The 27,642-nt window shown below is 45.4% G+C and overlaps 1 protein-coding gene across 2 annotated transcripts in view; it reads left to right on the forward strand.

Annotated features, from left to right (window-relative positions):
- Window positions 1–27,642, forward strand: part of Srgap3 (SLIT-ROBO Rho GTPase activating protein 3) — a 222,449-nt gene that overhangs the window by 172,096 nt on the left and 22,711 nt on the right. The window contains exons 9-14 of one of the 2 annotated variants that reach the window (XM_038319202.1): window positions 881–1,078; window positions 4,478–4,562; window positions 12,310–12,337; window positions 17,212–17,314; window positions 22,367–22,427; window positions 24,957–25,034. In XM_038319202.1, the coding sequence (XP_038175130.1) occupies window positions 881–1,078; window positions 4,478–4,562; window positions 12,310–12,337; window positions 17,212–17,314; window positions 22,367–22,427; window positions 24,957–25,034 (553 nt within the window). Of the gene's footprint in view, window positions 1–880; window positions 1,079–4,477; window positions 4,563–12,309; window positions 12,338–17,211; window positions 17,315–21,280; window positions 21,312–22,366; window positions 22,428–24,956; window positions 25,035–27,642 lie in introns of both variants that reach the window. The other variant, XM_038319203.1, reaches the window with a different exon arrangement.

The following is a 27,642-nucleotide window of genomic DNA, read 5'->3' on the forward strand; positions in this document are numbered from 1 at the left end:
TTTATTTATTTGACAAGTATTTATTTATGTAATATTTATTCACACAATACATGCTAAACATTATTCTAGATAGAGAATAAATCAAAGGAACAAAGCCTCCTAGTTTTTCCTCTTTCTGATGAGAAAACATCAGAAATTAAAACATGAAGACCAATGAGTGACTGGTGGAAAAACATTAGACCAGGAATGGCACGTGCTAGGGGCCCTGTACCATTAGGAGGTGATATTTCAGCTGGGGAGCAATTAGAGAGACTTTGAGTGATTCCTTTGGAACTGCCCTACCTCTGGAGTGTAGAGCCTGCCACTGAGACCCCACTCATCCAAGTGCTTCTGTGAGGCTACGATCCTCATGCCTTGCTTTTGCAGTCCCTGTGATGTGTGATTTCACTAGACCCAGACTGGAGTCCTAACTAGATCCTGTAGCAATGAGCTGACTTCCTCAAGGTCCCGTCTCCCAGGACCACCACCAAATGCCCCGTTCCTCCCTAAATGAGAGAAGACACCAGAGCATTTCTGCTGATTTCCATGTTCAAGTGACCCCCCCTCCCCCGCCAGAGGGAGCCTCTTTAGGCTGTCTATCCAGACCAGAGGAACAAGTCTAGAAACTTGACTCCATTATCCTCGTGACATCCCCAAGGTCCCTCAGACAGAAGCAGTCCAATAACTGACCTTAGATTGGACACTCTGGCTTCTTACCCTGCCAGCTATTTGGTCTTGGACCAATGACCAATCTGCCTCATTTCTCTAAGTCAGTATAAGAAAACCATCTTGTCCTGCCTTCCTTCTAGAGACAAAAAGAACAAAGCAACTATCAGGTAAAGGACTTAGTGGTCATCAGAGGCATTATGAGAATAAATGTGTTTGTGCTGCTTTTCCCTAGGTCAGGAAAACCCTAGATGCCACTATGCAGACCTTACAGGATATGCTGACTGTGGAGGACTTCGATGTCTCTGATGCCTTCCAACACAGCCGATCTACAGAGTCCATAAAGTCAGCCGCTTCTGAGACCTACATGAGCAAAATCAACATCGCCAAAAGGAGAGCCAACCAGCAGGAAACAGAAATGTTTTATTTCACGGTAAGTGACATCTGGGACCCAGAGCTCATTGTTGATCCCCTGCCCGTGGCTTTGGAAGCAGCCTGAATGATTGAGAGAGAGCCAGTAAAATAATATGACATAAATCTCATAACATGCATTTTAACATTAGGTTGCCTGGCTTGGTTTTCTGAAATGCAGAAAGTGGCTCACCAGTGGGTGGTATCAACTTTAATCTTGAGTGATGGTCACTAAAGCTTTTGGAAGGAACCAAAGAGAGTTTGATTCAGTTGGGTTAGAGCAGTGGTTCTCAAGCTGTGGGTCATGACCCCTTTGGGGGTGTCAGACAAAACCCTTTCACAGGGGTCTTCTGAGACCATCCTGCAGAGCAGATATTTATATTATGATTTATGACAGTAGCGAAATTACAGTTATGAAGTAGCAGTGAAAATAATGTTATGGTTGGGGGGCTCACCGCAAAATGAGGAACTGGATTAAAGGGTCACAGCATTGGGAAGGCTGAGAAGCGCTGGGTTAGAGGAGCAATGTGAAGGAGCCGAGTTATATGTATGCTATTGTCTTAAATTGGTGTCTGAGCTTTGAAAATGAGGATCCCATTTTAAGCAAGTTATTCATGAGCTGCTAGTCCCTCCTGTGAAATCCCAGGTTACAGACCTTCATTTTTGCCAGGGCCCTGGGCCTGGAGGATAGTGGGGAAGGAGTATTGAGGCTTTAATTTAAATTAGGCTTATTGAACATGGAGATTGGGGCTACAAGTGACTTACTTACCTTCCATCTGGTGCACATCCCACAAAAATCTCACGGGGACTCTGCTCAGATGCCCAGAGTAAAAAATTCTCATTTTTTTGACCTCATCAAGGAAGTCCTCCATAGTCAGCATATCCTGTAAGGTCTGCATGGTGGCATCTAGGGTTTTCCTAACCTAGGGAAAAGCAGCACAAACACATTTATTCTCATAATGCCTCTGATGACCACTAAGTCCTTTACCTGATAGTTGCTTTGTTCTTTTACTTAATGTCTCTAGAAGGAAGGCAGGACAAGATGGTTTTCTTATACTGACTTAGAGAAATGAGGCAGATTGGTCATTGGTCCAAGACCAAATAGCTGGCAGGGTAAGAAGCCAGCGTGTCCAGTCTAAGGTCAGTAAAATACTTCTCCTGCTTGAGTTGTGGTTAGCATCAGATATGAAGCTTTCCTTGTTATCTTTGGAAAAATTTACCACCCTAGGATTCCTGGCCCTTGGTCTTGATGCTGTTTTCTTTGGTGAAAACACCAGAGTGAAGCTGATGCTACCTAACAGCCTTTTCCCATCTGTAGGAAGCTGGGGTTTCCTTCCTCCAGGCTGAATGCCCTGATTCTTCTAGTCCTACCTTATACGCTTGGGTTCTGAGTAGCCCCAGTACCCTATAGCTCCTGAATACTTTCTCTTCAAATGTCTACAGTAAAACTCACTGAAGACATATGCCAACACACCAGGACCTTGTTATTTTATTTTTAAAATAAAATTCAAAAGAGTTGTATCAGCTGACTCTTCTTTGCATGCAGCTAGGTCTCCCTCCTCTTAAAGGCCCCACAGGTAAAGACTTAGGTAGGTCTTTACTGAGATGTCCACTTGATGGGTCCACGTCACAGGTCCAGATTTTCACATCCTAATCTAATCCCTTGACCCCCATGCTCTTTTCAGATCTTGTATGATACACAGAATCAGGGAGCATAGCCTCCATTACCTTAAAGTTTGCTAATAAGAAAATGTCATGGCTGAGCCGGGCTACTGCCAAGGCTCATAACTAGGTCAGTAGAGGCACACAGCTAGGCTGATGTTGACTAGATTATGCAAATAGAATCTGTCACAAATTAACCCAATTCTAGCACCCAACTCTATAATTGGTAAGCCTTAATCAACACCCTGCTACAATCCAATAGCTGACTGTACATACTTCATTTCTTCTGTCAGTATTCTTTGACCTCATCAAGGAAGAACACAAAACTAGTCTTCATGACTTCTGGCACCTACTGCTTCTGTTAGAGGCCTCCTGTGTTGACAAAGAGAAGTTATCGTCTCTAGAGAGCAGGAAGTGCAAGTGGGGATAAACAGAAAGTCACTTCAGGAGTAGAACAAAGTCTGGGAAGTGGAAGCAGGGGAAGGGGCTCAGCCTGCTCATAGTTAAAGAAATCTAGTGTCTTTGACCAAGGATCAGAAGATGTTATGTTTTTGCTTGCTTTCGTTTGTGTATCTTTATATGCTTTATATACATATTGATATGTGTGCATGTGTGTATGTGTGTGTATGTGTATATGTATGTGTGTGTGTGTGTGTGTGTGTGTTTCCGGAGGCCAGAACACAATTTGAGGCACGATCAACCTTTCATGTGTCCACCTCACCTATGGCTTTTATTAATCCTTAGACATGTGATGAAATCAGAGGATGGTATTGTTAGAAGCCTCCACCACCAGCCTGTAAGTCAGAACTTACTGACTGAAGCAAAGGCATGCATTGCCCAGAGCCAGGGCACTCAGTATAAAACCAAGTGCTTCATCTCCTAGCTTCCTCAGCAGGGCTCTGAAACTTGGAAGCTTGAAGGCCCCTGTGATTCCTCCCCAAGTGAAAAAATAAGTGTTAGATTCTGGGTATCACAAAGCAGAGATTTGCATGTTAACAGTCTTCCCAACTGGTGATGCGGCTGCTGGTCCTCTGCTCCACATTTGGAGGGGCATCCTAAGTCTATTCTCAACTTACCTGGAGGAGCTAATGGGAGTCTAGAAACTGGCAGGGCTCTACTCCACGTTTGACAACAGGGAGCCCAACTCTGGGCTTCTGTTTCCTTAGAATAAATACAACCAAGTTTTCTTCATTGGTCCTCCAAGATCATAGAGAGGCTCTTCTCTCCCCTAACCCCTCTCTTTCTGGTACTTGGGGCAAAACCCTTTTTTATTTCATTCACCCAGAAAGTCATGTCCCCCAGTATAGTGATAAGCCTTCTAATTCAAGGTTTCTCAGTGGCCTGCATAGCCCTTCCTCATTTGGAAGAAAGGCTCATCTTTAGCTCTGTTCCCATAGCTCTTAGCCTCAGCTGCAGGGCCTCCATATGGCTCTCTTCCTTATTGCTCTGCTTCTGTGACCTAAGGGGCTTCGTCTTGTGCTGCCCATAGTCCTCATTGTAGAAGCAGCCTCCACTGCGGCCATATTCTCCTGCCACTTATGCGCCAACCCAGCCTACATGGCCCAGAAACCCCCAAGAATTAGACATTTGGAATAGCTCAAAGCAGATACAAAGTCCTACCTGCCCCATATGAGGTCCTGGATAGCCTGACATCTGTTTGGTTTCCCTGCTGGGGGGAGGAAGGGGAGGTTAGAGTTAGAGACCCTGTCATCACTTGGTTGTGTGACCTTTAACTTCCTTATGCCTGTGTGTTTTACAGAAATTTAAAGAATATGTGAATGGCAGTAACCTTATCACCAAGCTGCAAGCCAAGCATGACTTACTCAAGCAGACACTGGGTGAAGGTAAGTTGTATGGGAGAGAGTCCAAGGGGGACGTCCGTATAGCCAGAGCCGCTGAGCCACTTGAGGTCAAGACACCTAGTGCTGGCCAGGAACGTACCTAATGCTGAACCCTTGTGCCTTTACTAGGCAGGCTGGGAAAACCACATTGGTTCAGGGGCTGAGAGGGGGCCCCTATGTGGCTGCAAGAAGGGGCAAGGCCAAGTGGTGGATGTGTGCTATAAGTAGGAGGTAGGGATCCAAGGACACAGGTACTGGTGTTTCTCTGCACACACCAGGGGAACTATGGGAGGGCCTCACCAAGGTTCTAGGTCCATGGATGAAAAATACGTACATGATAGGGTTTAGTCCTCAGGAGACCAGCAAACTAGGCTTGAAGTCACCCAGGATCTTCCAATGGTGCTAGAGTAAAACCCCAGCTACCAAGAGCACACAAGGCCCATTGCTTGCTTCCCTGACCCTGCCCAACATCCTCCCTCCCCTTAGTGTGCTCCTGCCAGGCTAGGCACATTTGTGCCTTCTAAAATTTCCAACTTGTTCCTGCTGTCTTTGAGTCTCCTTGTGGAAACACTACCCAGCTTGGGATATAAAACATTTCTGTTAGCCTCAGGAATGTCCTTACGTCTCTTTGTAGTCAGTCCTTCCATTCTCTGCTCCAAGCCAATCACTGATCTGATTCCTTCACACACACACACACACACACACACACACACACACACACACACACACACACCTCTCTCTCTCTCTCACACACACACACACACACACACACACACACACACACACACACACACACAGCCTCATTCTCACCCCCATGCCTGCCTTCTCTTTGCTTTTCTATATATATAGTTCTTCCTATGTAGGCCAGCCTTACTTTAACTTTGTAATCCTCCCGCCTCAGGCCTACCAAGTTCTAGGATTGCAGATGTAGAAGAGTTAGCTACATTGAGCTTTTCCTTTATCTGTTCTGCTCATCCTGACATCTCAGTATTGGGCCAATGTTGAAAGGGGCGAGTTCATGTGATTTGGTGGCTACTAGTGTTTTGAAATTAGATTTCCTAGGTTTAGAACCCAGGTACATTTTTAAAAACCCAAGGTCCCGGTTGGATCCTTGGTCTGTGGGGTAGAGAAGTTTCTCTTCCCTGTTTCCTTATGAGTGCTAACCCATTAGTGCCCTGGTCTGCATGGCCTTAATTCAATCATAACATTTTGACTGACACGGCTCTTGGTCCATTTGTTCTTCCAGGTTTTGTCAACCATGCCTCACTCTGAGATGCAAACTCTGATGTCTGCTTCTGAGTTTTGAGCTGGTTGGCAAGAATAGCTCTAGGAAAACATTGCTTCAGAAATGGAGGAATGGCTAAGAGGCATCTAAGAAGCTCCTCTGGGTGTTTCCTAGCGCACCAGACATAGAACAGCCCAGTGTGCTTCCATTGACAGTGGGGGCAGATCTTGGTAGACTGGTCAGTTCTAGCTATGATTTTTCTTTTTCTAAATGAGTGTTTTGTTTAGAATGGGTTTTAATTTACAGGAAAGTTGAAAAATTATAGAGTTCTTATATGGTCATCCTCAACTCCCCTTTATTCACATCTTGTATTGGTATGCCACAGTTAGTGACTATACATTATTTTGTTCTTTTGAGACAGGGTCTTATGTAGCCCAGGCTGGCCTCAAACTTGATATGTAGCCTTGAATTCAAGGATAGTCCTGAATTATTGATCCTTCTGCTACTCCAGTGCTGGGAACTACAAGCATGTGCCACCATGCTTGTCTTTGATACACTTTTACAAACTAAAGTTAATAAAGCACCAAATTACTCAAAACAGAGAAACCGAGTTTACATCAAATCACTGGTCATTTTACATATCTATGATCTAACAAAGGTATATTGTGGATCCTTAGGGCATTGAGTGACAGAACCAGGAGAATTTGAGTTGAGTAGGACCAGCCAGAGCTTAGAACTTTATCAAATCATTCTTCTGAACTTTTGTTTAGGTGGAGACGGGATCTCACTTTTATAATTTTTTAAAAAATGCTTCAAGATCCCCCATGGCAGTAGGCAGCAGAAATGCTGTAGGTCTCAAATGGTGGTAGTGGGTCATGTGACAGCAGACAGAGGGCCCTGTGAGCAGCCAGTCCCAGGCAGAGACGGCTGCCGGTCCCTGGTCCCCGGTCCCGGAGCAGTGGCTGGTCCCAGGCAGGGAGACACATGGCGGGCGGGCAGAAGACAGAGACATGGATAGACATGACTTGCGGAGTGAGGTTGAATATTTATTCAGGGGGTTATGAAGGGGGAATGGAGAAGGGGGGAGAAAGAGACGGGGGAAAGCAGAGAAGTGGGGAGAGAGGCAGAAGCAAAGCTGCCTCTCCAAGAGGAAGATGGGAAAGAGAGCAAGCTCAGGCTGGAAACTGAAGATCAGCCTGCCTCAGCGGATGGGGATGGAGTGGGCATGGCTTGTCTCTTAAAGGAACCAGGGACCAAAACCATAACACTCACTATGCAGCTCTGAATAGCCAGGAGCTTGCTGCATAGACAAGGTTGGCCTTGAACTCACAGAGATCCCCCTGCCTCTGCCTCCCTAGTGCTGGGATCAAAGGCATGCACCACCATGCCAGGCCCCTTCTAAATGTTAATGCTGGAGTTACCTTACTCCTCTCTGAGCAGTTTGAGTCTTCACTCAGCAGATCACCATCTAAGCGCAGGCTTAGTGTGTGGTTATGCTGCACCACCGGGCCTCTCCTGTCAGCAGAGAGCTATTTCAGGTTGAGAGGGATAAGGTGGAAATGTTAAAAAACAAATGAGAAATATAGTCCCCAGGGAATATGCAAAAGGATTCAAGCTGGGTTTTTTGTTGGTTGGTTTGTTGATTTTTTTGGTTGGTTGGGTTTTTGTTTTGTTTTAATGATGTCGTGTGCCTCTGTTTCTCCAAAGCATCCCTTTGACAATGTGAACCGGGAGGGCAATCCAATGAATACTGAATATGCCTGCATTTATTTTCCATATGCTTAGATACTCCAATCCAAAATGGGGGAAGAAGGCAAAAGACTGCTTCAACATGACACAAAGAACAAACAGAACAAATACTTGCTTCAATACTTGAAACATCAAGCCACTATATCCTGAGTTCTGTTGTTTATGCAGCGACTATACCTTAGACCAAGCATCCTGTAGGCAGCCACTCCCTGGGTCAAATCTCCTATCATATTCTTGAAGGAACAGGAATAGGCTTGAATTCTCTGACCTTTAGTCAGGATGGAATGGATCCACTTCTGTGGGCCATCTGAATACCCAAAACACCAAGTAACCACATCCTAGATCAAGATATCTTGTTTGTAGCCACACCTTAAGTCAGACCTCTTGTCAATAACTTTGAAAGAGCCAGATAGGCTTAAACTCTCTGATCTTCAGTCAAGGTGGGGCAGACCCACTTCTGTGGGCTCCTACATATTCGGTCAAGGTGGGGCAGATGCACTTCTGTGGGCTCCCACAGCAACAGACCCCAGACACATGAGCAAACTAAACAGCAAATTTGCCTGTTTTACCTGAATTCTCCCCTGCCTTCATGGGTCTTTGGCTGCATTTCAAACCTCTGCAATTAGCCCTGTTATCTCCTGGTCTTTGGTCAGGGACTGAGGAACAATGTCAGTATGTTTCCTGTTCTATTGTTCTCAGACCTCAGGTTACCATCCCTGCTCTCTCCATTTCTTTCTTTTTCTAGTCTCACACTGCCTTACTTTCTATAGGGGAAAATGTGCTAAGGTTCTTTCTTAAAAACAAAAAACAAAAACAAAGACAACCCCAAAACAATCAAGCAAACAAAACCAAACAAATCTTATAGGCTAGAGATTTAGTTGGTATGGTACTTGCCTAACATGCACAAAGCCCTAAAGTGGACCCCTGGGCCAGCATAAAAATTGCTGTGGTAATCCTAGCCTATGGAAGGTGGAGGCAAGAGGATCAAGGTCATCCTCCATTGCATAATGAGTTTGAAGCTAACCTGGGCTACATGAGACCCTGCCCCTCCATCAACATCAATTAAAAAAAAAACAAAAAACAACTGCATGTGAACATTGAGTCAGATTCTATCTAGAGCTATGTCTTCAAGGTGAAGTCCATGAACCACACTTGTTGTAAGGAGCCAAAGCCACCATCTTGAAACCATGCAGTTTTTTTTTTCTGCTACCACTGAGTCAGTAAGACCTTTCTTAAAGGAGCTGCAGCATGCTACCAGCAAACAGCAAGAAGCTGTGTTAAACTCTGTTTTTTTTGTGTGTGTGTGTCTAGAATTCCTTTTCAAGCTCTCTCGGGTTTTAAGTGAATTTCAGTTGGCCACTTTGGCGCTAATTTGTTGTAAGGTGCTGCTTGTTTGTTCCCGGCTGCTCAGCCCCAAAATAATCACACAGAAACTGTATTAATTAAATCATTGCTTGGCCCATTAGCTCTAGCTTCTTCTTTTTTAAAAAATATTTATTTATTTATTATGTATACAATATTCTGTCTACATGTATACCTGCAGGTCAGAAGAGAGCACCAGACCCCATTACAGATGGCTGTGAGCCACCATGTGGTTGCTGGGAATTGAACTCAGGACCTTTGGAAGAGCAGGCAATGCTCTTAACCTCTGAGCCATCTCTCCAGCCCTAGCTCTAGCTTCTTATTGGTTAACTCTTACATCTTAATTTAATCCATTTCTATTAATCTGTGTATTGCCACATGGCTGTGGCTTACCAGATAAAGTTCCGGCATCTGTCTCTGGCAGGGCTACATGGCTTCTCCTGGCTCTACCTTCTTTCTCCCAGCATTCAGTTTAGTTTTCCCCACCTAGCTCTGCTCTACCTTATCACAGGCCCAAAACATCTTCTTTATTAACCAATGGTATTCACAGCATACAGAGGGGAATCCCACATCACACACTGGCCACTGAACACTTGGAACATGGATTGCCATGTGATCATGTTCTTTGTGATGAGCAGAATGAACAGAATCTGAAGAATTAGCTCACAGGGAAGAGAATATACATCCTCTTGTTTAATACTGATATGTGTATATATGTGTATATCAGTATCACTGTGCATGATTACACAGTGACTTGAAAAAATTTAATATAAAGACTTGGACCTCTGCATTGTCAGTGAAGTTTTGTGGGAGAAGGAGATACTGTTTATCTCCTTGTTTTGAGCACGCCATCCCTGCCTAGGGAGAATCTTCTAAGGTGAGGTATCTCTGTAGCCTAGAAGAAAGGTTACTGTTAAAAATCCAAGTACCACCTTTAGAAGTAATTGAGTTTGAGTCAAATTCTACTGCAAATATCTGTCTTCCCTCACCTGTATGTGTAGGTGGAACCAGGTTTGCAGATGTAAAGTCAGACAACCTAGGTTGGAATCTAAGCTGCCCTTCAGCAGGAACTGGAGCTAGTCACTCTGTCTGCTCTGATCTTTTTGCTTGTATGCTGTTCCAAGAATGGTATTCCACGTACACTGGTGTTGTGACACTTGTTACCCCATTGCAGGATATACTTGTTTGCACACTATTATAGTCACTTATCAAGAAGCATCTTGAAGGTAGAGGAGTTCTTTCACTTTCCAATTCAGTAAATATTTATTGAGTTCATACTTAATGCCAAACAATATTTAAACCTTGGTATTTAGTAAGGTGTGTGTGTGTGTGTGTGTGTGTGTGTGTGTGTGTGTGTGTGTATGCATATGTGTGTGCAGGTACATTTGCCTTTGCATTCATATTTGGAGGCTAGAGAGTAGCATAGTGTGCTTTATTTTACTTGTTCTCCTCTTCTATTTTGATATAGACTCTCTCATTGAACCTAGAGCTTGCTGTTTGTTAGGCTGGCTCACAGTATCCATCCCGGAGTGCTGGGTCTCCAGATACATCCTGCCATACCTAGCTTTTAAGTGGGTGCTGGGAATCTGGTCTTAGGTCCCCAAGTTTCTGCAGCAAGCACTTTTTCCAACTCAATCACCTCCTTGTCCTTTAGGAGTTTTAAGAACAGACATGTGGAGCACACCTGTAATCTATCTGGAAAGCAGGAGTAGAAGGATCAGGAGCCCAAGACCAGTGTCAGCTATATAGTAAAACTGAGGCCTGGGCTACACGTGACTTGTTCTTCACCACCTCTCTAGTGAACAGATGTAATTCTCTCATAGAACATAGTGCTTTTTCATGACAGTAGACTAGCAGTAAACAAGAGAAGCTGCAGTGAAAGACAGTGCCAACGATGGTATGTATATCGAAAGGGAAACAGAGAAACTCTAAGGACGCTTGTCTTCCTCAGACAGAGGAATCTCTACTCTGGATCCTCCTTTTCAGCTGAGATGCAAAAGAGGCAGCCCTACAAGCATTAGGGGCAAGACAATCCCCACCAACTAGTTAGGAACCTAGCAGACAGATTCCGTGAAGGAGCAGAAGGAACTTCAAGGCCAAAGGAGGAAGGAGTGAGTCTGTGAATATGTAACAGCAGCTTGAAGGGTCCCCTGGAACCTTGAAGAGTTCATGGATACAGAGTATGAGGCTTGTATTCTCTTCTTCATGTGACAGGGAGCTCTAGAAAGCAAGAGGGGAATCTGGCATATTTTGTTTAAAGCTATTTCATTAGCTACTGAATTGTGAATAGATTGTAATAAAATAGGAACTCCCTATAAAATGTGAGTACTCCAGCTAGAGATGATGGGAGTGGCCAAGACAGCAGTGCTGAGGTAGAGGGACGTGGGCCATTGAAGTTAAGAAGGACAGAGAGCTCTGAAGAACCATTCTCTGACTTCCAACTGAAGTGACCAGGTGGTGGTCCACTTACAGAAATGTTGAAGACTTAGATGGGAATAGTTTGGGGACTTGGGAAGAGCTTTTTGGGGAACATTTAAAGTATGTGGTCTTTGGGGGGTAGCATTGTGTGACTCAACCCATATAAGGCTACCATGGCAGACCAAAGTCCAACTTAGTAAACCATGAGTTTTATTGGGGTTACTAACAGGAATATGGGTGAGGGGTTACTTATAGGGGCAGATATTGATCAAAGACAGCTGCATCATAAGGCCCACCCCAGATCAGGCAACAGGTCACAAAGCTGGGGTTAGTGTCCTTTAAAGGTGCCTCAGTTGCTATAAACCTCTTTCAGGAAATTCTGCTGATTTCTTCTTCTTCCATGCAACTGGTCTGGTCTCAGTCAAGTCTTATTTGCAGCTTGGCTTCCAGGCTAAGAGGAACTCTCAGCTTTTATATTTGCTCCAACAGGAGGGGCCTAGTGGATCTGCTCAGTTTCAGTGGCTTCCTGAACCTACTTTGTTTGCCTTCCTACTTAAGAAGTTTCCATGCAGGAAACAATGCTTCAAACTTTAAGGAACCTGTTACACAACAGGTAGTTATTGACAAGTGGGTAAGGAAACTGTGGTCTGTCCACACAATGAAATATTATTTAGCCATAAAAAAATAAATGAACTTCTGAATCATGATCTGTGGATGAACCACAGACAGATTATGGTAAGATAAAGAAGCCAGATTCAAGAGCGAAACCACAAGGAGAGTGGTTTTCTTTCTAGGAAATTCCTATCAAACCTGCAAAGACAGAGAAATTAGCAGTTGCCTGGGGCAGGAGGCAGGCGGCAGAGATAAAGAACAACTGTAGGATGGGCATATGAAATCTTTCCGACATTGTTGTCATTTTAAGGGGAAAAAAGTTCTCTCACTAAAACAACCAAAGCCAATTAAACACCAACATGCAATTTTGTTTTCTTTCCCCAGGGGAGAGAGCAGAGTGCGGCACAACCAGGTGAGAGTTGGGGAATCTTGTGTCCTTGTATTGGCTGCCTGGAGTCTGAGAGGATGCAGTGGGTGGGTAGATGTGTAAAGTGAACGTAGCCTCTTGGGAACTAGGGAAACTGGATAGTTTTCACCACCTCTCGGGGTGTTGGGGTAGTGGGGGAGGGTTCCGTGGCTACTGAGGCAACATTGCTCGTTTTCGCTTTAGACTAGCAAAGGCCGGCCACAAGGAGGGTACTTGCATAGCTGCTTTGGGGCAGTGGGGACATGTCCCTGTTCAGTGGGCGGGTAGTTGATTCCAGGGTATCTGAAGGGACTAGCAGGAGCCACAGGCTGGTAGGGCAGCTCTTTTCTTCACCTGGATCTCTTACATTGCCACTGCCCTATAGGTCATCCAGGACCACCTGGGGCCTCAGTTGCTAAGGCTTTGGGGTTGGCTGGTTTTGTGCACAGATGGTCACGCGCATGCTGCATACACATGGACGTGTGCCCAGATTACGCCCTCCCTCCCTGCACTGCCCATCATATTTGGCTTGAAATTCAGTGGGAACTTGGATGGGCTGGTGAGGCCAGTCACACAGGCAACTCACGCTTCCCTCCGCAACTCCCTTTGTGCTGAGCACATCAGAGCCAGTGAACACTTTCACTCAGCAGCTTTCAGCCTTTTCTAGGCTTCAGATGCCTCAGCAGCCAGCACTGCCCTGGTGTCTGAGTTTTCAACATAATCTAGCAGTGGCCCAGGGGTCTGCCGTTTATCATCTGTGGCTAATTTTTAGTTAGGAGCTACTTCTTCCCTCAGTCAATGGGGCTCAGTCACTTAATGACATTCTTTCCTTCCAAACGAATTCTTCCCAATGGCTCAGAATCCTGAAAAGCTGTCCTACTTGGCAAGAGCAAAGATGACCCTTCAACTCTCCCCTGCTTCTGGGGAAGCACGTAGGCGTGGCCAAGGCTTGAGAAGCTGTGGAGGTTTAGGGCTTTCCAGGAATCCAGCTGTTATCTGGGCCCAGGCAGTTTGGGAACACTGAGATGATTCACAGACAGGAAACCTCCCACATGAGGAACAACAAATGTGCAGGTCACTTTTGAGGAACCCAAATTTGTTACTATTTTTTTTTTTCGGATAAGAGATTCTCTAAGAGGACAGAAGCTCTGTTTTATAGCAAAGTGGGAAGAATTGGGCCTTGGCTCACTGCCTCCTAATCTCCAAGATTCAGGGAGAAGGAGATTGCTCCAGGGGAATGGTGGGGGGAGGAGCCACGATAGATCTCTTGTCCAGGTCTCAGGTTCACCCCATATATATATATATATATATATATATATATATATATATATATATATATATCCCTGAAATATTGTCTTCCTCACCTGTTTTGACCTAGGGCCTGGGAAATCCAAGTTCAGGTTGGATCTCCACTTAGGCATATTGTCCTAAATTGCAGACCTAGCCAGATACTTTCTGGCTCATTATTAAACTTGTGGACCTCATTGTCCATCTGAAAGCGTTTTTAAGATGTGTCTCAGAGGCCCTTGGCAATGTCTCCGCACCTTGGCTGTGCTGACTATAGATTCTCACACACAGTCAAAGTCATCTGGGACCATCATCAGAGTAGGGTCCCTCAGCCAAGTTCCTCTTGCCCTTGTCTAAATGGCCCTTTTCTCACACTTATAAGCCATAGTTTTGAATGGCCTCAGAACATCATAGTCCTGGGATTTAGGCTGACCAGATGTGCTAATGTATTTTGAAGAACTGCTAAAAAAAAAAAAAAAAAAAAAATGACAAAGTATGGGATGTAAACACCAGTTGTTAATCATGTTTTGAAGAGAGGTTGGCCTCCTTCACCAGGTTGAAGAGGCACTAGTCCTGAGTAGAGGGACCTAGTTGATGGCATCACCGTCCGGTGCAGCCCAGCCCCTGCTATCCAACCATAGCGCCCAAGAGCTCACCCGCCCTCGAACATCAGTGCTGCCACCGGTTTAAATACTGGTAGCCACATCTCTTAGGGTGTTTAGGGAAATTCTTAACCACTGCTTTTTGTCACAGACTAATTCTGAGGCCGCGCCTATGTTGCCAGCATGTGCTAGTTTTCATCCCAGCTGAGAGGCTGAAAGGGGACATTGGTCTCTGGTTTCCTTGCCCTCCCCTCTGTGGCCGTCTCTGTTCCTGTCTTCCCTGCTTTTCTCTTTCTTCCCTTTTGTTTTTGCTCTGCATCTGAGCTGCAGAAGAGATGGAAGGCTTAGGCTGCCCCACTTTCCTTGGCTGAGCTGTCCCCCTGCTCCCCACTTTGTGCCCCACCCAGCATTCCCGTAAGTCGATACAGATTTGATGTTGTTCAAAGTTGGGATAGCTATGTTTCCTTGTCAGAGATTCCAGGCAGTACCCAGGGCACCATGGTGGGGGAAGGGGAACGACAAAAGGACGACCATTGTGACTTCATTTTCTTTTACACCCTGGGTTTGGCAAAGAAAACGGGGAAGCATATTCTACATTTATCTCCTTTTAGTCTACTCCCTAAAAAAAAAAAAATCAAAGAACAAAACCCAGAAACTCGTATGAGTTTTTTAATGGAAACCCTCCAACTGGGTGCCCTGGAGCTTTTGATTCTGTATTTTAGTAACTGTGCCAAGATCCCCACTCTTGCTGGCTGTGAGAACTTAATAGACAGTTGGCAAAATCACTCTCTCAATTTCATACTTGTGCTGGAGCCTCTAGTAGGAAGAATTACATTCAACTCCCAGTTCTTGGGGGATCCCATTTGTGTGACCTTGGGCAAATTTCTTAATCTCTTGTGGGCTCCTTTGCCTCCCAGGCTCCTGCAATGTGAGACAAAGAAGTGACCCTGGAGTCCAAAATACCACGAAAACAAATGACAACTTTGCTGTCCTCCTTATTCCTAATCCCCAAGTTTGGATCCTATTTGCGTCACATTTTTTGACAATCATTTCTTTCGGCTTTTACATTTGAAAACTCAAAAGCAGATCCACTGTGTGAGATTCCCCACTCCCTGATTTCATGCATCCTCAAAAAAAAAAAGATGTAATAACTTTTAAAGGAAATGACATGGACTTAGCTAACCAAATTCACACAGATCCAAGATGGGCTGGAGATAATCTTGCCTGTTGTTTCTCTTTAAATTTTTGGTTGTGTTGTTCTTTTGGTTCCCTTGATTGGGTGGCATGCTATTTGGACTTAACTGTGTCTTTGCCCATGCATGTCCTGGAGTTTGCAGCCTTGCTCAACACTTAATCATCCAGGAGGACTTGGCTAGAGTATCCTGCATGGCTGAACTGCTAAGGGTCATGAGACCAATAAACCCATGGGAGAGAGGCAGGGCAACCCTCATTCGTCTTGATTGGTTCCACAGTACATATGATTCTTGCCTGTGGCCTGGTCTTGTACCTTAGTTGATAGGACGCTTGCTTAACATGCATGAGGCCCTGACTTCAATTAGCTAGCATCACATAAAACCCAGCGTGGAGGTGCATGCCTGTAATCCCAGCACTGAGGCAGGAGGATGAGGAGTGTGAGATCATACTTGGCTACATAGCAAGTTTGAAGCCACCCTGGACTATATGAGACGCTGTCTTAGAAACAAACAAAAACAGAAGATTCTTGCCCATCTACAGAAATCAATCAAGACATAGGGAAGGGGCAAGACTTTGCTTCTCATATATGACCATTGTCTGCCTGGCTGAGTATGCACTTATTGCTTCCAAAGTTTGAACCAAACCATTTTAAAATGAACTGCCTTGTTGATAAGAGGGCTTCCTCCTAACTTTCTAAAACCTTTTCCCCTGAAGGCCAGCAGCATTGAATCAGGCCAGTTTTATGTAGTGAAATGAGCAAACAAGCCAACCCAGGTCTATGCATGGCGAGCTACTATGGACACGGGTCTAGCGCCTGTGGCCATTTCATTGTTCCTGGTGGATTGTGGTATAAAGTTTCCCCTCCCTGTGGATAACAGCAGAACACAGGGAACGGAGATCTGAAAGCAAAGCAAGACACTTTCAACCTGATCCCTCTGGCAAGGACTGATGAGGCAGACAAGTCTGCAGTTAGAAATGGCAAGATGTCCCATGGCCAGGCCCATGATTTGAAATTAAAAGAAACAAAACAAAACACCCCTCCCCACAAACAACAACAACAACAGCAAAAACCCTGGGCTTGGAGGGGAAGGAGGCTAGAGGTGGATGTGATGCTCTCTCTAGGCCTAGTTTCTATAGAATAGAACCGTGTGTAATGGGAAGATATTGGGGTAAGTGTAATAATGGATTTGACAGTGCTCCAATCAAAAATGTACTTGATTGATGGGTGGGATAATAACATCCCAGGCCACCTACGGATCCTAAAGAAGCTGCAGCTTGCCTCCTGGCATCTAGCTGTCTGGCTTTCAGATCTATGCAATAAACATGAGTCATATTCCTTTGAAATGTCAAGAGACATTAGGAAGACAGTGCCCCCAGTACATTGAGAATTGGGCCTTGGTGATAGATTTAAGCTGAAATTACGAAAATAAACCTTCTCGGTTATGTTCGAAAGTTTCTTGCTTTCCTGGGCTACAGATGACACCTCCCTCCCCTGACCCACCTCCATCTGGTCTGCAGGATGCCAGCCTGTGATTGGCATTGCAGGAGCTTCTGGGATTGATCCCATTCCCTGTGATGTAGAATGCATTTGTGTTTTGTGAGAGTTGCTCCTGCTTGGTATTGTGGGTAAACTAAGACCTGAAACATCCAGAGGCCCTTTAGATGGAACATGGGAGGCCAGAGGCTCCCTGCTGTGTTTTGTGTTTTCCTCCCGTTGTGGGTTTGAAGAGCATCTCCACCCAGTGGTATGTTTATGTTGGTTGCTTTCTTGATTTCTTTTGTTCCGTTTTCCCCTAGGCCCCCCTGCCTTCCCCCTAAACCACAGAAAATGAGGAGACCTAGGCCTCTTTCAGTGTATAGCCATAAACTCTTTAACGGCAGTATGGAAGCGTTCATTAAGGTACTTGCTGGGGAGCCATGGAGTCCGCGAATGAGTCCAACGTAATGGCAGCCTCTCTTCTCCCTGTCCCCTCCAGCTAACGGCCCTGTCAACCCCTTAGTCAGGCCCCATGGAGCTAGTAGCTTCTCACTGCAGTCTGTTCTTGGCTTCAGTGTGGCATTCCACTGGAGAACTGTGCTTCTGACTAGTGGCCCCTAAGTGGCCATCCATCGTTCTCAACCGCGTGGGGGAGGGGTCCAATCATTTCAGCACAGAAGAGGTGGACCGTCAGTCAGCACAGTGGTCCCAGCCAGCTGGCCTCGTTGTTGCCGAAGGGCAGTTGAGAAAACCATCACTCAGCTCCACTCCCTCCTCCTGCAACAGGAGACTGATGGAGAACAACACAAAAATAGCCCTGTGGGTCTCCATACAAGGCATCTACAGTTTGTTAGCTGAGTCTCTTCTAGCATGGGAAGCCATTGAGTTTTCATAAGAAGAGTTCCTTCCACTTAATTTAGCCTTGGATGGTTGATTTGAAAGGCGGGAGTAGAGTTGAGGTAGTCCTTCTAAATGTCAGGTTAACCCTGGACATTGAGCATAGGTTCAAAACTTAGATGTTTCAGCTTAAGTGGGGTTTATTTGTCCTGTCCCCACCCCCAGTGTCATTCACGATCAAACTGAACAAGGCAAAGATGGTGTTAGAGTCAAGATGTGTTCTTGGAGAAAGAGGAGGGGAGGCCTTCGCCAGTTATTTGAAAGCCCCCGCCCCCCGCCAGCCAGTGAAAACAATTTCTACAGAAAAAAGGGCTGGTGTAGGTCAAGGGAAGGGTGGAGTCTCGCAGCATCAGTGATGATTTGGGAGTTACAGGGGCTGCCCTATGCACCAGCTCTCTGTCCTCTGTGCAGTTAGACCTGGAGGACAGAGAAGGGCTACAGACCCACAGATGTCAGCCTCAGGGATGGATGGGGAGGCAGGACCATCCTAGATCAAAGGACTGTCTCTGCCTATAGACTGAGTCCTCAGAACAGATGAGAAAGAGAAGAGGGATTTCCCCTGAGCAAGGACAGTTGGGAGATGCCTTAGGATGCCTCGTAGGACTGAAGGCCCCAAATTAGAGGTCCCTCGGGAACTGTGGGACTCATAGAGAGCCACTCAGTGGGCCATGGCAGGTGAGGCTATGTTAAAAGGATGCTTTGTTTCCACATCACCCTTCTGTCTTCTTCTTTCCCTCTCACTCCCCCTTGCTCCTGGCTGAGCCATTCTCCAGGCTGCAAAGGAGCTGGCTGATCACTTCCTGTCTTTACAGAGCCTAGCAAGGGGCCAAGAGTGCGGGGGAGGGGAGGCACATGAGAAGTCCCAAAGAAACATGCTATTGCGATTCAGAGCAAGAAGAGCTGTGAGCTGTTGCCCAGTGACCTTGCCAGGGTTTTGAAAGGATGAGGAGGAATAAGAGAGGAGCAGGACAGGACAGAGGAGAAAACAATGCGATGAGATCTGAGACAGGGACTCTGTCCCTGAGTCTCTCTGATCTCTGGAAATGGGAGATCAGTCATTATACATGGAAGGAGCTGACTCTTACTTGACACTGTTTGAAGATCATATCTTTAGTAGAACTGAATATCTTCGTAGTGGGACTAGAAAGCAACTTGACCATGCACCTGACCAACACTTTAGACCTTATTCGACTCCATGAGTGTTTGTTTGCCCCTCAGGTGGTTACTTTGGGAAGCCATCTTACTTCTACTACATCACCATGCCCCAGTCGTGTTTGGCTAATCTTTAGAGCCTGTTACACAACCCTTATCACTGGTGCCAAAACTTCCTGCTAGCATGGATACTTTAGTCCACCAGAATTAAAACCTCCACACCACAAGGCTGAGGTAATAGTGTAATTACAAGGTGTGTCAGGCAAGCATGAGGACCCGAGGTTAGTCTCTACACCTGTGTTAAAACTCTGGGAATGGTTGCATACACTTGGAATCCTAGCACTAAGAAATCTGGTGGATGCCAGTGGCTCCCTGGTTAGTCAGCCTAATCTAATTGAAGAACCCCAAATCAAGGTGGCTGGTGCCTGAGGAATGACATGTGAGGTTGACCTTTGGCCACATGCACATGCTAACACACACACACACACACACAAACATAAATACCCTCCTACCACCATCACTGTTGCACAAACAAGCTTCAGTTGAAGCGGACCTTTGTGGCACCACTGGAGGGATGAAATGGCAAGAGGAAGAATGGTACAGTGATACTGGTCAACTGGCTCCGAGTAAAATCTCCAAAGAGGGATGAGCCAGTTCTGTTGGAGGGAATGGCTGAATACTTGGAAGAATAATAGCCATTTGACTAGGGAAGAGAAGGTGGTTTGTGGAACACAAGAGCATGTCTTTATACTCCCTCTGCACCTAGGCTGCCTCCAATCAGTGAGAACTTCAGCTGTGGACCTACTATGAGCAAACTCACCAAAGCTCCATATGACGTAGACGTACTCTAAAGAATCCCGGAGTCCAGAGAGTGAAGGGCAACATCTGTAGCCACTCCTTCAACTGCCGAGAGTAGAATTTCAGCTTCTATCCTAATTCTCATATTGTCCAAATGTATAGCGGAGTCCTCAGCTTTGAAAATCCAGGCCTTTAAGAAGAGTTTTGATCAAATAATCCCACTGTGATACTGTGATTATGATATCTAGGCAGGACAAAGAGAGAAGCTCCACATTAGTTATAGACAAGTGTTTGTGGAGTTAGACTTTTGAACTTCCTGGGCTCTTCCTGGGCCAACCCCTTATAAAAACCAAAAACTTTGTGTTTTTCTCCTCTCAGACTTAAGGAGACTCCATTTTGTATATAGCCCAGAAGGTCCACCTGTGGGGTTGGGGGAGAGTCCCTATTGCTCCTGTGAAATGTGTAACCCACCCTGTGAGTTTAGGAGAGCACAGAATGAGCTGATACATGCATGTTTCTAGATCACTCCTGGCTCTGCTTAAGCCTGATCTAATATTAATTTTAGGATACCATCTCAAGAGTCCCTTTGGACCAGGCTGTTGCTGGGTTCTGGAAATCATGCGGGTTTAACTGACATCATAGCAACTCAGATCCCAGTTGGTGAGATGGCAGGACTGGACATATTGTGCCCCAGGAAGGCATATGTCTGTTAGTCAGCTTCGTTTCTTCACTGAGCTTGTGTGAGACTCAGCTCCCACCTAGACCCTTGAGTCACTGTCCAGAAAGTCAGGCAGACTTTCTCAATGTGGGGACAAAGGCTTCAATGCACCCTCAAGGTCACTAAGGTGTTCCAACTTACTCTCTCCCTCATCTCCACTCTTACCAGCTTCTATGTTCCTAGAGTGTCTCGGTGCCAGGGTGACAGTAAGGGGTTTAGAAAGAGGAGCAGAGCCACACTTCCACTCAGAGAAGGTTATCAGTGTATTGGGTATGTTTGGAGTCTGGAATCTGATGCAACCTGTTGGATCCTGTCTAAGGAGATCTTAGGAAGTAGAACATATATCCAAGACTTGAGGATTCCAGAGATAAATTCTAGGAGCCAGCTTACAAAAGACAAGAAAGATCCCTTCTGTGGGCAAACGGGTAACCTTTGTAGGTCTTCAGTGAACTCTCGCTCACTGGTGAATCCCTTGTGTTGAGGAGAAAATAGACGTGGATCTGGGAATGAGGTTGACACACATTTCCTACATATTGACAAGGAATGAAAAAGCTCCCCCCCCCCATTGCTGCTATCTGGGAAAGAGGCTAGGCAGCCTATTGGAAGGCTGGCTGGGGACTGCTTCAGAAGTCCTAGGAGGCCCCAAGGCTGAGGTTTCTCCCCGTGGGCAGGCTGATGGGCAAATGCACCAGGACCATTGCTGGCTGCCATTGCGTTTTGGCATTCACGGACTCTGAAGGATCTGCATACTCTAACTGATCTTACTCCTGCATAATCTTTTCTTTTTCTCCTGCTTTGCTGCCTGTTTCTTTTTTTGTTATCAGAGGAAGAAGAAATGCTCGAACCAGGAACCAGGTATTTACTAGCTAGGCCCATGAGCCCCATGCAAATAGTAGATATGAAGCCTTCTAGAGAAGGTCCACATTTCCCGCTGCTTGGTGGGCCTGTCTCCTGTCCTCTCCCCAGATGCAGCATCAGCAGGTGGGGGGTGTGGCAGAGCCAAGAGCCCACCAAGTTACTAGCCTTCTGGGCAGGCTAGTGATCTAATATGGCCCTTTTAAAAGAAAGTTTTGTTTTCTAAATGATACTCATGATGTGACCTAACATCATGATGTAAAGTAACGCAGTCCACCCAGTTTTAGGACTCTGAAAAAAAAAAACTGACTCTTGCCCAACCCCTAGGAACTGTAGACTAATCTAGAAAGGTGCGATTGAATGTCCTTTCACATCCTATGCATAGCTATTTAAATTGCATCCAATTGAGCCTTTTCAATTGAAGTTAGCCATTAGATGGCCAATGTCTGATAGACATCTACTAGAACTTCTCCACGTACCATGCTTACTGTTAAGCAAAATACCTGGATAGTTGAGACATTATGACTAAGATTCACCTTCCCTTCTTAGAGCCTCCCAGGGCTTGTAAGGGACAGGGCTTCCTCAGCCACAATGTGTTCTCAGTTCTGACACGGGACAACCTCAGTAATGGGGAGAGGCATTGATCATCCTGCCTCTTCATCCCCAAGCCCCAGGAAAAGATGCCGAGTTTGGGCTAAGTGTAGTTGGGAGAAGGCAGGTCATCTTTCAAGGTCAGACTCCAGCCACCTCCACACACTGGCTTCCATCTCTCCTGCCCCCAGTGTGCCTGTCAAGCTGAGCCCAGTTCCTTGCCAGATGGGTAAGAAGAGAGAGCATTTCTTTGAATTAATCCTAGCTATGCCTTCTTCTGCACTTAACCGAAGGCTGTACGGTAACTACTCCTGGAGACTAGAGTTAGCAGTTCCTTGCTTGGTTTCCTACTAATCACGTGGTACTAATCTTCTGGCTTGACTTGATCATTGTGTTTGCGATGTCCTTCCTGTGGTTGAATGCCAAGCCTGATAAAACTCACTTTCTTTTTTGTCTTTCTTAAGGATTCAGGACAGGCTATACCACTTGTAGTTGAGAGCTGTATCCGATTCATCAATCTATATGGTAAGCGCCATCTCAGCTCAGTGTGTTCAGTTCACTGTGGGATAGATAGTGCTGGACTGTTCTGGGAGAAAAGGATATTCTCAGTCACCTTGGAAGAGTTCCTGTCCTCGCTCTGCTCCCGGGAATGGCTGTCACTTGGAGCGCTGTCTTTGGAGTTTGCATGTCTGTATCCGGGGTGAGAGAAGGAAGGTTGTATGAGGGGCCCAGCACATCAGGTCATGGGGCAGAAGTGGTGACAGGGACAGAAGGACGAGTCCAGCTCTGCCCTCACTCGCAGTCAATCGGGTTGATAGACTGTAAGCTCCATGGAGGGAATGGTGTCGGGAATTTGTTAATCATGGTGCAACCAGAAGGCAACTTGTGTTTAACTTACTCATTCTCTCGGAACATAACAGGCTCCATTTTGGCTGTGAGAAATGCAAGAGCGATAGAGGCAAACACCTTGTTGTCCCTGCAAGGCTAACATTCTCAAAAGAACAAGGAAATAAACAGCAGGAAAAAGAATTGTAGTCACCCTTTGGCATCTCTAGGGATTAGATATAGGACTGCAGACTGCCAGATCCGCAGATCTAAGGTCCAGCGTATAAAATGCCATGGCTTTTACCCATTGCCCATGTAATCTTCCCATAGTCAGTGAGTCACCTAGAGAGACAGATAGGACCAAATCCTATGTAAATGCTCTGGAAATAATCATATTGTTTGGGACTAGTAAAACAATTTGTATACATGTCTAATACAGACACAGCTTTTTCTTGAATTTTCAAGCTGCTGTTATTTGAGCCACTAAATATAGTAGCTCATTGATATAATAGACTATAATATCATGTCTCATAGTGGCTCTGCCGTGAGACTAGTTAAAAGAAGGATAGGTAATGACTTTGGGGGTAGCAAGCTTGACCAAAGTGAGAGAAGAGCCCCAAGGAGAGCAGCCATGCTGCTGGGCTGGGGAGAGTGGGGAATGGCAGTGGTGGTTAGGGATAATGTTCCAGAAGGGTGGGAGAGGGCTCTGGGGTAGCAGGAATACTAAACAAAGCCACACTTGTGGTTGTATATGCCTTTCATCTCAGCATTAGGGAGACTAAGGCAGAAGGATCGCTGAGAGTTGGAGGCTGGCCTGAGCTACCTAGTAAGTTTGAGGTCGGCCTGTGCACATCATGTCACAACTTACTATCCATGTGCCTACCTTGTTTAGCAGTGAGCATGACACATGAAGGAGTTTTAGAAGCTCGTTGTGTCAGCCCCTGGTCTTCTAGTGCCTAGCCGTAGTGTGAAAGGCTTAAATGAGTGCACAGAAACAAAACAAAGCAAAAACCCAAAAACCAACAACCAAAGCACATAACATGTCCTCTCCAAATGTCCACTAAATCCTTACTTACTTTTAAGGGGAAACAATAAATTGTAGCGTGAAGAATTGTTCTACCCAAGACAACTGAGACAGGAAAAGATACACAGTGTCTGCAGTAATTTTCATTTGAGAGAGGCTGGCCCTCTGGTTCCTACAATTGTGTGGGTCACTGTTAGGGCCTCAGAGCTGCAGGGTATCAGGGACTCTACTGCTTTGCTATTGTCTCATAGAAACGCTAAAAAATAAAAGAAGAAAGAAAGGAAGGTAGGAAGGAAGGAAGGAAGGAAGGAAGGAAGGAAGGAAAGGAGGAAGGAAGGGAGGAAGGAAGAAAGGAAGGAAGGAAGGAAGGAAGGGAGGAAGGAAGGAAGGAAGGAAGGAAGGAAGGTAGAAAGGAAGGAAGGAAGGAAGGGATGAAGGAAGGAAGGAAAGGAGGAAGGAAGGAAGGAAAGGAGGAAGGAAGGAGGGAAGGAAGGAAGGAAGGAAGGAAGGAAGGAAGGAAGGAAGGAAGGAAGGAAGGAAGGAAGGAAGGAAGGGCGAGCAGCCACGCTGCTTTTTAATATTTAATATTGAGTCCACACTTTTGTTTTTTCTTTCTTGGGAAGGGGTGTTATTCTTAGCCCCAGCTATCCTTGAACTCTGCAAAATCCTCCTGCCTCAGTTTTAGTCTTGAAAATGCTGGGACTGTAATATAAGCAGTTCTGCTTGTATTAATATGAACTAACCAATTTATTGTATTTACTAATTTTTGGCACTGGAGACCTAACCCAGGGCCTAGTGTCCACAAGACAAAGCACTCTGCCACTGAGCAATGCCTCAAACTCTCTGACTCCCCAATCCGAGGCCAGGATGTACTCTGAAGTTTAGGTTTTCTAAAGGCAAAAGGTTACCCATGTGGAAGGGAAGAAATAGTTGATAGAATCTTCCTTCAGACCCAGGAGCAAGTTCACAGGCGTGAGACTCTGCATGTATCTGAGTATTTGGGCCAGCTGCCAGTTGTAGTTCATTGTCAAGGCCCGTTTGAGCTTTCAACTAGGATCTTGTCACCAGGAATGGCTACTATAAAAGACGGGAAAAGAAAGAGATAAGCACGGGAGAGAATTGTCAGTAAGTCCCGTGGCCACATGAAGTCTAGGCCTCGTGTTATTTACATTTACTGTTTGCTTGTGCTGTTATTTCTTTTTTAGGACTCCAGCAGCAGGGAATATTCAGAGTTCCAGGGTCTCAAGTTGAAGTCAATGACATCAAGAATTCCTTTGAGAGAGGTGAGTGAGTGACCACCTCACTGGTGGTCAGGAGAAGCCAGGGTTAACACATGTCTCAGAGCCAGTAGTGTACAGGGGCCCTGGGCCCACGCTGGCTTTCAAGAGCTGTGTGTTCATACTTTTCTAAACTTTGTATTCTATGACATAGTGATGGTAGCTGGAAATCAGCCATATTGGGAATGTTTACCCTACAGAAACTGGCAAACCCCAAACTCTTTTTTAGCAGATCTCCTTTAAGCATCCAGCTATTTCCTCTTCCCCCTTTACTGCATGCTGAAAATCTTAATCCCACGTTCAAATGTTCTACTCAAACATTTGAGTGTTGGCGTTAGACACAAGTGGAAAGTTTCACACCTCATGGGCCAGACATAGCCAAGATGTGTGTACACAAATTATACCTTGTCAAATTACCATCACGCTGTGGGTGCAACTCAGGTGGATTTTTATGTAGATACTTGAGATCATTCCCAAGACACCAAAATTCTAAAATCCCAAAGCTTCTGTCCCCACCCATGTTAGTGTTTGATAGTTTTATTGCTTTATCTTATTTATTTTTAAGATAGTGTCTATGCTAGCCTTAAACTCTTGCTGATACTCCTGTCTCTACTTTCCAACTACTGAAGTTACAGGTGTGAACTATCATGCCTGACTTTCCACATACTGTGTATGTGTGTTTACATGTTTGTGTGAGTATATGTATGTACAGGTATACATATGCATTTGTATGTGTAGGATGGTGTGTGTGTGTGTGTGTGTGTGTGTGTGTGTGTGTGTGTGTGTGTTTGAATATGCAAAGCTGGTATGCTTGTGGAGGCCAGGGATATAGACAGAAGTTTCTGTCCCACCTGGTCCCACAGCTGTTCAGTCCCAAAGAAACACACAGAGGTATAATAATTATAAACTGTTTGGCCTGTTAGTTCAGGCTTGTTATTAATTAGCTCTTACAACTTAAATTAACCCAGAATTCTTATCTATGATTAGCCATGAAGCTTGGTACCTTTTCTCAGTGAGGCATTCTCATCTTGCTTCCTCTACGTCTAGCTGGTGACTGCATCTCTGCCTTTTCTCTTCCCAGAATTCTCCTCATCTGGTTGCTCCTCCTATACTTCCTGCCTGGCTACTGGCCAATCAGCATTTTATTAAACTGATACAAGTGACCAGTCTTTACAGGGTACAAGAGCATTGTCCCACAGCACAGATGTGTCATCCATAGGTGTTGCCACCTTGTTTTTTAAGTCAGGGTATCTCTCACTGGCCTAGAACTCATCAACTAGGAAAGGATGGCTGGTCAGTAAGCCCCACGGACCTGACTGGGGAGACTTACCTCCTCAGCACTGGGATTTCAAGGGCATGCCATTGTGCTTGACTGGTTTTTGTTTGTTTTATTTTTATACTTTTTTGACTTTTTTATACAGATGGATTTAAGGGATTAAACTCAAGCCCTTAAGCATGGCAAGAACTTTATCAACTAAGCCATCTCCCAGGCTGCTTTTCATTATGTTTTGAAATAGAGTCTCAGATAGTCCAGGTTATCATGAGCTACCATCCTGGGCCTCCCAGACCCTGTTGCCTTAGTTAGGATTTTTATTGTTGTGGTAAAATACCATGACCAAAAGCAACTTGAGAAGGAAAGAATTTATTTCAGCTTACACTCAGGTCACACTCCATCAACTGGGAGAAACCAGGGTAGAAACTCAAAGCAGGAACCTGGAGGTAGAGCTGAAACAGGCCCTTGAGGAATGCTGCTTACTAGCTTTCTCAGCCTGCTTTCTTATACAACCCAGAATCACCTACCAGGGGTAGCATCACCCACAATGGACTGGGCCCTCCCACATCAATCACTAATTAAGGTCAAGCTTATGGAAGCGTTTCCTCTTCCCATATAACATTAGGTATATCAAGCTGATAACTTGTGAATAAAGGATGCTCATCTTGAGTTACAGTTGCTTACTGATGACTCTCCATGGGGCTTTACAGTGGTGTCTGGGAGGAAGAACCTGCAAACAAGTTTGGCATGTTTCTATGTATAAAGGAAGCTGCTTCTTAGGAAAGTTGGAAGATGAAGAGTGACTTCTAGAATAGCCCAATTCTTTGTTTTTCCAGTATACTGATTTTTTTGGGGGGGGGGGTTTGGTTTTGTTTTTATTGGTTTATTTGACAACTTATACAATAGGAGGAATCAGCCATATATTTTCCTGTCCCCCTCCACTTTCCCACTTTAATTAATCAAGGATATAACAGAGAGATGGTAAGGGCAAGATGGGAACACATGATTGACTGAGTGCAGCGTCCCTTGTCCTCAGAATTGCTGATGGGGATAGGTGGCCAGTGACGGTGTCCTGCAAAGGAAGGACCCTCTGTGCCCTAAGAAGCTCACTTATCAAACGTCTACCTTTACCTGCACAGTGCCTAGCTTACTGCCACAGCAGAACTGGAAATCCAGCTTTTTTTTTAATTTAAGGAAAGCATTCAGACATCTTGATCCCTGGCTCTAGGGCCAAGCCCTTCGCTGGCCATCCCAGAATGCCATGGCAGAGCTGGGGAAGACAGCCTTCTTAAGAGGATGCCACTAGGAGGAGTACAAAGATGTGACTCCAGCGAGGGAAAC

The sequence above is a fragment of the Arvicola amphibius genome, chromosome 2 (genome assembly GCF_903992535.2).
Source record: "Arvicola amphibius chromosome 2, mArvAmp1.2, whole genome shotgun sequence".
NCBI classification, from domain to species: Eukaryota; Metazoa; Chordata; class Mammalia; order Rodentia; family Cricetidae; genus Arvicola; species Arvicola amphibius.